We start from the raw sequence: 9,290 nt of genomic DNA, 5'->3' as shown, positions 1-9,290 counted from the left end.
TGGTTGCATTGGTTTGCCCTGGTTTGCACTGGTTGCACGGGTTGCACCGGTTGCGCTGGCTTGCACTGGTTGCACTGGTTTGCACTGGTTTGCACTGGTTGCACTGGTTTGCACTGTTTCGCACCAGTTTGCCCTGGGTTGCACCGGTTTGCCCCAGGTTTGCCCCAGTTTGCACTGGTTGCACTGGTTGCACTGGTTGCACCGGTTGCACCGGTTGCGCTGGCTTGCACTGGTTGCACTGGTTTGCACTGGTTTGCACTGGTTTGCACTGGTTGCACTGGTTTGCACTGTTTCGCACCAGTTTGCCCCGGTTTGCCCCAGTCTGCCCCAGTTTGCACTGGTTGCACTGGTTTGCACTGGCTTGCACTGGTTGCACTGGCTTGCACTGGTTGCACTGGTTTGCACTGGTTGCACTGGTTGCACTGGTTTGCACTGGTTTGCACTGGTTGCACTGGTTTGCACTGTTTCGCACCAGTTTGCCCCGGTTTGCCCCAGTCTGCCCCAGTTTGCCCCAGTTTGCACTGGTTGCACTGGTTGCACTGGTTTGCACTGGTTGCAGTGGTTGCACTGGCTTGCACTGGTTGCACTGGTTGCACTGGTTGCACTGGCTTGCACTGGTTGCACTGGTTTGCACTGGTTGCACTGTTTCGCACCAGTTTGGGTTGCACCGGTTTGCACCAGTTTGCCCCGGTTTGCCCCGGTTTGCCCCGGTTTGCCCCGGTTTGCACTGGTTGCACTGGTTGCACCGGTTGCACTGGCTTGCACTGGTTGCACTGGTTGCAGTGGTTGCACTGGCTTGCACTGGGTTGCACTGGTTGCACTGTTTCGCCCCAGTTTGGGTTGCACCGGTTTGCACCAGTTTGCCCCGGTTTGCCCCGGTTTGCCCCAGTCTGCCCCAGTTTGCCCCAGTTTGCACTGGTTGCGCGGGGCAGGGGCTGACGGGGGTCCCCCCAGCCGGCCCCGCCCGCGCCCAGGATGCGGGGGGCGCAGAAGCCGCTCTGCCTGCTGCTGCTGGCCACGGCCTCGCTGGCCGCGCTCTACCTGCACCTCTGGGCGCCCAAGGGCCCCCCCAGCATCGACCTGCGGCGCCCGCCCCCCGAGCGCCTGCTGCCCCCGCCCCCGCCCCCCCACGCCCGCTCCTACCCCCACGTCCCCTTCCGCCTCAAGGAGGAGGTCATGGAGTAAGGACCTGCGCCGGCCGCGGGGGCACCCGTGGGTGGGGGCTGGGGCGCCCATGGGGTGGTGGCAGCACCCACGGGTGGGGGCTGGAACTCCCAGGGCTTGGGGCCACCCCATGAGGGTGGGGGCACCCATGGGCGGGGGCTGGGGTTCCATGGGCTGGGGGCACTGCAGGGTGGGGGCACCCATGTTTGGGGGCTGGGGCACCCGTGGGGTGGCAGCACCCACGGGTGGGGGTACCCACGGGTGGGGGTACCCATGGGTGGGGGCACCCACGGGTGGGGGCACCCAAGGGTGGGGGTACCCAAGGGTGGGGGCACCCACGGGTGGGGAGTCCAGGGCTCACAGGGATGGGGGCACCCCAGGGTGGGGGCTGGGATTCCATGGGCTGGGGGCACTGCAGGGTGGGGGCACCCATGTTTGGGGGCTGGGGCACCCGTGGGGTGGCAGCACCCACGGGTGGGGGTACCCACGGGTGGGGGTACCCATGGGTGGGGGCACCCACGGGTGGGGGCACCCATGGGTGGGGGTACCCAAGGGTGGGGGTACCCAAGGGTGGGGGCACCCACGGGTGGGGAGTCCAGGGCTCACAGGGATGGGGGCACCCCAGGGTGGGGGCTGGGATTCCATGGGCTGGGGGCACTGCAGGGTGGGGGCACCCATGTTTGGGGGCTGGGGCACCCGTGGGGTGGCAGCACTCATGGGCTGGGGGCACCCACGGGTGGGGGTACCCACGGGTGGGGGTACCCATGGGTGGGGGTACCCACGGGTGGGGGTCCAGGGCTCACAGGGATGGGGGCACCCCAGGGTGGGGCTGGGGGCACCCATGGGGATGAGGGCGCCCTGGGAAGGGGGTGATGGGGAGGTGGCGGGGTGGGCGACGCTGGGGCGGCGGCGGGCGCTCCTGGGGGGTCCTGGGTGGTACCGGTGGTGCCGGGGCAGGCGCGGGGGCGGTGGCCGGGCATGGGGGGCATCGTCCCCCGCCCGTGGGTGCGGAGCGGGCGCGGTGACGGCGCGCGGGGCAGGCTGCTGCCCAGGAACGGCTGCTCCTGCGAGGCCGAGCCGGGGCTGGCGCTGCCCCTCCAGCGGCAGCTCTTCGGGCAGGGCCCCGGCGTCGACTTCGCCAGCGCCTTCGCCCCCGGCGAGCGGCCCCGCCTGCAGCGCCAGCGGGAGCGCGAGTACCACAGCTACCGCCTGCGGTGAGCGGGGAGCCCCGCCGGCGGGGCCGAGGGACCCCCAGTCCCCTGCCTGTCAGTGCAGGGCAGGGTGGGACCCCCCGGGATCAGCATGGGGCAGGGTGGGACCCCCAGGGTCAGTGTGGGGCAGGGTGGGACCCCCAGGGTCAACGTGGGGCAGGGTGGGACCCCCCAGGGTCAGTGTAGGACATGGTGGGACCCCCAGGGTCAACGTGGGGCAGGGTGGGACCCCCCCAGGGTCACCGTAGGACATGGTGGGACCACCAGGGTCACCGTGGGGCAGGGTGGGACCCCCCGGGTCAGTGTAGGACATGGTGGGACCCCCAGGGTCAACGTGGGGCAGGGTGGGACCCCCCAGGGTCACCGTAGGACATGGTGGGACCACCAGGGTCAACGTGGGGCAGGGTGGGACCCCCAGGGTCAGTGTAGGACATGGTGGGACCCCCAGGGTCAACGTGGGGCAGGGTGGGACCCCCCCAGGGTCAACGTGGGGCAGGGTGGGACCCCCAGGGTCAGTGTAGGACATGGTGGGACCCCCAGGGTCAACGTGGGGCAGGGTGGGACCCCCAGGGTCAGTGTAGGACATGGTGGGACCCCCAGGGTGAACTTGGGCAGGGCAGGGTGGGACCTCCTGGGGTCGGTGTGGGGCAGGGTGGGACCCCCAGGGTCAGTGTAGGACATGGTGGGACCCCCACGGTCACCATGGGGCAGGGTGGGACACCCAGGGTCAGTGTAGGACATGGTGGGACCCCCAGGGTCAACGTGGGGCAGGGTGGGACCCCCCAGGGTCACCGTAGGACATGGTGGGACCACCAGGGTCAACGTGGGGCAGGGTGGGACCCCCAGGGTCAGTGTAGGACATGGTGGGACCCCCAGGGTCAACGTGGGGCAGGGTGGGACCCCCCCAGGGTCAACGTGGGGCAGGGTGGGACCCCCAGGGTCAGTGTAGGACATGGTGGGACCCCCAGGGTCAACGTGGGGCAGGGTGGGACCCCCCAGGGTCAGTGTAGGACATGGTGGGACCCCCAGGGTCAACGTGGGGCAGGGTGGGACCCCCAGGGTCAGTGTAGGACATGGTGGGACCCCCAGGGTCAACGTGGGGCAGGGCAGGGTGGGACCTCCTGGGGTCGGTGTGGGGCAGGGTGGGACCCCCAGGGTCAGTGTAGGACATGGTGGGACCCCCACGGTCACCATGTGGCAGGGTGGGACCCCCAGGGTCAGTGTAGGACATGGTGGGACCCCCAGGGTCAACGTGGGGCAGGGTGGGACCCCCCCAGGGTCAACGTGGGGCAGGGTGGGACCCCCAGGGTCAGTGTAGGACATGGTGGGACCCCCAGGGTCAACATGGGGCAGGGTGGGACCCCCAGGGTCAGTGTAGGACATGGTGGGACCCCCAGGGTCAACGTGGGGCAGGGTGGGACCCCCCAGGGTCAGTGTAGGACATGGTGGGACCCCCCGGGTCACCGTGGGGCAGGGTGGGACCCCCAGGGACCCAGTGTGGGGCAGGGTGGGGGGCCCCGGGGCTTGCTGTGGGGCGGGGTGGTGTGGGGCAGGATGGTCCTGAGCCCCCCCCGCAGGGTGCAGTCCCCGGCCGACCGGCTGCTCATCGTCCGCGCCAACTCCCCCCTCGAGTACCCGGCCCAGGGCGTGGAGGTGCGGCCGCTGCAGACCGTCCTGGTGCCCGGTGAGGGGCATGGGGGGCACGGGAGGGCTGGGGGGCACGGGAGGAGTGGGGGGCACGGGAGGACTGGGGGGCATGGGAGGATTGGGGGGGCATGGGAGGATTGGGGGGGGCATGGGAGGACGGGGGGGCACGGGAGGGCTGGGGGGCATGGGAGGATTGGGGGGCATGGGAGGATTGGGGGGGCATGGGAGGGCTGGGGGTCACGGGAGGATTGGGGGGGCACGGGAGGAGTGGGGGGCACGGGAGGGCTGGGGGGGCATGGGAGGACGGGGGGGCACGGGAGGATTGGGGGGCCACGGGAGGATGGGGGGGCACGGGAGGATTGGGGGGCCACGGGAGGATGGGGGGGGCATGGGAGGATGGGGGGGCACGGGAGGATTGGGGGGCCACGGGAGGATGGGGGGGCATGGGAGGACGGGGGGGGCACAGGAGGATTGGGGGGCCACGGGAGGATGGGGGGGCATGGGAGGATTGGGGGGCCACGGGAGGACGAGGGGGCACGGGAGGATTGGGGGGGCACGGGAGGATTGGGGGGCCACGGGAGGACGAGGGGGCACGGGAGGATTGGGGGGGCCACAGGAGGACGGGGGGCCACAGGAGAACGGGGGGGGCACGGGAGGATTGGGGGGCCACGGGAGGACGGGGGGGCCACGGGAGGATTGGGGGGGCACGGGGTGGGGGGGTACAGTAGCATTGGGGGGGCACAGGGTCAAGGGGGGGGTGAGCGCAGATGGGGGGCGCAGGGAGGGATGTGGGGCACGGGGGGCACTGGGGAGGCCTGGGACCATGGGGGGCAGGATGCACATGGGGGGGCAGGGGGTGACCCCCCCAGGAGGCTTTGGGTGGGAGCCCCCGGCCCCGCTCACCTCCCCGCGTCTGTGGCCCCGCAGGGCTCAGCCTGCAGGCAACGGGCAGGAAAATCTACCAGGTGAGGGCAGGGGGTGGGCAGGGCGTGGGCAGGGGGTGGGCAGGGGGTGGATGGGGCGTGGGCAGGGGGGTGGGCAGGGGGTGGGCAGGGGGTGGATGGGGCGTGGGCAGGGGGTGGGCAGGGGGTGGGCAGGGGGTGGGCAGGGCGTGGGCAGGGCGTGGGCAGGGGCTGGGCAGGGGGTGGGCAGGGGGTGATCCTGCGTGGGCAGGGGGTGGGCAGGGGGTGGGCAGGGCGTGGGCAGGGCGTGGGCAGGGGGTGGGCAGGGGGTGGGCAGGGGGTGGATGGGGCGTGGGCAGGGGGTGGGCAGGGGGTGGGCAGGGGGGTGGATGGGGCGTGGGCAGGGGGTGGGGCAGGGGGTGGGCAGGGGGTGGATGGGGCGTGGGCAGGGCGTGATCCTGCGTGGGCAGGGGGTGGGAAGGGCGTGGGCAGGGGGTGGGCAGGGGGTGGATGGGGCGTGGGCAGGGCGTGGGCAGGGGGTGGATGGGGCGTGGGCAGGGCATGGGCAGGGCATGGGCAGGGCGTGATCCTGCGTGGGCAGGGCGTAGATGGGGCGTGGGCAGGGGGTGGGCAGGGGGGTGGGCAGGGGGTGATCCTGCGTGGGCAGGGTGTGGATGGGGCGTGATCCTGCGTGGGCAGGGGGTGGGCAGGGGGTGGGCAGGGCGTAGATGGGCCGTGGGCAGGGCGTGATCCTGCGTGGGCAGGGCGTAGATGGGGCGTGGGCAGGGGGTGGGCAGGGGGTGATCCTGCGTGGGCAGGGGGTGGGCAGGGTGTGGATGGGCCGCGATCCAGCGTGGGCAGGGGGTGGGCAGGGCGTGCTCCTGCCTGGGTACAGCAGCCCCCCAGGTGCGGGGGGTGCCCAGGCGTGGCCCCCCTGGTCCCCCCACACCCCCTCCCTGGCAGGTGAACCTGACGGCCACCATGGGGACGCTGGCGGTGGCGGCCGTGGTGGAGGGCGTGGAGCTGCGGGGGGAGGGGCAGCCCCACCTCTCGCTGGCCGCCGCCCACCCGGACCACCTGAACCGCCAGCTGCAGTTCGTCACCTACACCAACACCCTCTTCCACCCCGACACCGCCGACATCGGTGGGTGCTGCGGGGGGCCGGCCCCGGGGTGCCGCGGGTGGGCCCTGGGTGGGCGCGGGCGCCACGGGGGGTCCCTGCGCCGGGGAGCGCCGCGGCGGCGGCACGGCCGGGCTCGGTGACGCCGCGTGCCAGCCAAGGGCGCAGGGCACCCTGAGGCGGGCGGGTGACGCCGCCCGGGACACCCAGCGCCCCGTTGGCCTTCCAGTGCAGTTCTCCACCGACGGGCACGACGCCGCCTTCGCCATCCGCATCCGGCACCCGCCCACCCCCCGCCTCTACGGCCCCGGCCCCCCCGGCGACAGCGACGGGGACGGGGATGGAGGTGAGCCACGGGGAACCCCCCGTGCACCCCAAAACCAGTCCTCCCAGTGGGGGGGGGCAGTCCCCCCAGTGTGGGGTGCCCAGCCTGGTGCTGGGGGGCCCGGCCTTCCCAGTCCTGCAGCTCCCCATCGTCCCAGTGCCTCCCAGTGTTGGGGTGCCCAGCCCAGTGCCGGGGCATCCCAGTCCTCCCAGTGCCGGGGCATCCCAGTCCCTCCCAGTGCCGGGGCATCCCAGTCCTCCCAGTGTTGGGGTGCCCAGCCCAGTGCCGGGGCATCCCAGTCCTCCCAGTGCCGGGGCGTCCCAGTCCTCCCAGTGTTGGGGTGCCCAGCCCAGCGCCGGGGCGTCCCAGTCCTCCCAGTGTTGGGGCGTCCCAGTCCTCCCAGTGCCGGGGCATCCCAGTCCTCCCAGTGCGGGGTGACCAGCCCAGTGCCGGGGCGTCCCAGTCCTCCCAGTGTTGGGGTGCCCAGCCCAGCGCCGGGGCGTCCCAGTCCTCCCAGTGTTGGGGTGCCCAGCCCAGTGCCGGGGCATCCCAGTCCTCCCAGTGCCGGGGCATCCCAGTCCTCCCAGTGTTGGGGTGCCCAGCCCAGTGCCGGGGCATCCCAGTCCTCCCAGTGCCGGGGCATCCCAGTCCTCCCAGTGTTGGGGTGCCCAGCCCAGTGCCGGGGCGTCCCAGTCCTCCCAGTGTTGGGGTGCCCAGCCCAGCGCCGGGGCGTCCCAGTCCTCCCAGTGTTGGGGCGTCCCAGTCCTCCCAGTGCCGGGGCATCCCAGTCCTCCCAGTGCGGGTGACCAGCCCAGTGCCGGGGCGTCCCAGTCCTCCCAGTGTTGGGGTGCCCAGCCCAGCACCGGGGCGTCCCAGTCCTCCCAGTGTTGGGGTGCCCAGCCCAGCGCCGGGGCATCCCAGTCCTCCCAGTGCCGGGGCGTCCCAGTCCTCCCAGTGTTGGGGTGCCCAGCCCAGTGCCGGGGCGTCCCAGTCCTCCCAGTGCCGGGGCGTCCCAGTCCTCCCAGTGTTGGGGTGCCCAGCCCAGTGCCGGGGTGTCCCAGTCCTCCCAGTGTTGGGGTGCCCAGCCCAGCGCCGGGGCGTCCCAGTCCTCCCAGTGTTGGGGTGCCCAGCCCAGTGCCGGGGCGTCCCAGTCCTCCCAGTGTTGGGGTGCCCAGCCCAGCGCTGGGGCATCCCAGTCCTCCCAGTGCCGGGGCGTCCCAGTCCTCCCAGTGTTGGGGTGCCCAGCCCAGTGCCGGGGCATCCCAGTCCTCCCAGTGCCGGGGCATCCCAGTCCTCCCAGTGTTGGGGTGCCCAGCCCAGTGCCGGGGCGTCCCAGTCCTCCCAGTGTTGGGGTGCCCAGCCCAGCGCCGGGGCGTCCCAGTCCTCCCAGTGTTGGGGTGCCCAGCCCAGTGCCGGGGCGTCCCAGTCCTCCCAGTGTTGGGGTGCCCAGCCCAGCGCCGGGGCATCCCAGTCCTCCCAGTGCCGGGGCATCCCAGTCCTCCCAGTGCGGGTGACCAGCCCAGCGCCGGGGCGTCCCAGTCCTCCCAGTGTTTGGGGTGCCCCAGCCCAGCGCTGGGGCATCCCAGTCCTCCCCAGTGCCGGGGCATCCCAGTCCTCCCAGTGTTGGGGTGCCCAGCCCAGTGCCGGGGAATCCCAGTCCTCCCAGTGCCGGGGCGTCCCAGTCCTCCCAGTGTTGGGGTGCCCAGCCCAGTGCCGGGGCATCCCAGTCCTCCCAGTGCCGGGGCATCCCAGTCCTCCCAGTGCGGGTGACCAGCCCAGCGCCGGGGCGTCCCAGTCCTCCCAGTGTTGGGGTGCCCAGCCCAGCGCCGGGGAATCCCAGTCCTCCCAGTGCCGGGGCATCCCAGTCCTCCCAGTGTTGGGGTGCCCAGCCCTGCGCCGGGGCATCCCAGTCCTCCCAGTGCCGGGGCGTCCCAGTCCTCCCAGTGTCGGGGTGCCCAGCCCAGTGCCGGGGCATCCCAGTCCTCCCAGTGCCGGGGCGTCCCAGTCCTCCCAGTGTCAGGGTGCCCAGCCCAGTGCCGGGGCATCCCAGTCCTCCCAGTGCCGGGGCGTCCCAGTCCTCCCAGTGTTGGGGTGCCCAGCCCAGCGCCGGGGCGTCCCAGTCCTCCCAGTGCCGGGGCGTCCCAGTCCTCCCAGTGCCGGGGCATCCCAGTCCTCCCAGTGCGGGTGACCAGCCCAGTGCCGGGGCGTCCCAGTCCTCCCAGTGTTGGGGTGCCCCAGCCCAGCGCCGGGGCGTCCCAGTCCTCCCAGTGTTGGGGTGCCCAGCCCAGCGCCGGGGCATCCCAGTCCTCCCAGTGCCGGGGCGTCCCAGTCCTCCCAGTGTTGGGGTGCCCAGCCCAGCGCTGGGGCATCCCAGTCCTCCCAGCGCCGGGGCGTCCCAGTCCTCCCAGTGCCGGGGCGTCCCAGTCCTCCCAGTGTTGGGGTGCCCAGCCCAGCGCCGGGGCGTCCCAGTCCTCCCAGTGCCGGGGTGTCCCAGTCCTCCCAGTGTTGGGGTGCCCAGCCCAGCGCCGGGGCGTCCCAGTCCTCCCAGTGCGGGTGCCCCGGTCCTCCCAGTGCCCCCAGCCACCCCCCTGGCTGACGCCCCCCCTGCGGCAGGGTACAACATCACGGCGCTGGTGACCATCGCCACCAAGACCTTCCTGCGCTACGACAAGCTGCGGGGGCTCATCGCCAGCATCCGCCGCTTCTACCCCTCCGTCACCATCGTGGTGGCCGATGACAGCCAGCGCCCCGAGCCCCTGCAGGGCCCCCACCTCGAGCACTACCTCATGCCCTTCGGCAAGGTGGGGGGCTGGGGGAGTTTGGGGGAGGGCTGGGGGGCTGGGGGACCCCGGGGAGAGGGGACATGGGGGGGGGCTGGCAGAGGTGTGGGGACATGGGGGGGGGGGGGCGCTGGCAGAGGT

At 72.6% G+C, this 9,290-nt stretch overlaps 1 protein-coding gene across 1 annotated transcript in view; it reads left to right on the top strand.

The window, feature by feature from the left end:
- The first annotated feature begins 975 nt into the window (after nt 1–975).
- The window catches only part of B4GALNT1 (beta-1,4-N-acetyl-galactosaminyltransferase 1), a 9,318-nt gene continuing 1,003 nt past the window's right edge, over nt 976–9,290 (top strand). Inside the window, exons 1-7 of the mRNA XM_075724854.1 lie at nt 976–1,181; nt 2,205–2,378; nt 3,953–4,059; nt 4,950–4,987; nt 5,888–6,068; nt 6,274–6,369; nt 8,983–9,170. Of these exons, the coding sequence (XP_075580969.1) occupies nt 976–1,181; nt 2,205–2,378; nt 3,953–4,059; nt 4,950–4,987; nt 5,888–6,068; nt 6,274–6,369; nt 8,983–9,170 (990 nt within the window). The remainder of the gene's footprint in view (nt 1,182–2,204; nt 2,379–3,952; nt 4,060–4,949; nt 4,988–5,887; nt 6,069–6,273; nt 6,370–8,982; nt 9,171–9,290) is intronic.

This window comes from Pelecanus crispus, chromosome 26, assembly GCF_030463565.1.
Source record: "Pelecanus crispus isolate bPelCri1 chromosome 26, bPelCri1.pri, whole genome shotgun sequence".
Classification (NCBI taxonomy): domain Eukaryota; kingdom Metazoa; phylum Chordata; class Aves; order Pelecaniformes; family Pelecanidae; genus Pelecanus; species Pelecanus crispus.
This window is presented reverse-complemented; position numbering and strand designations above follow the sequence as displayed.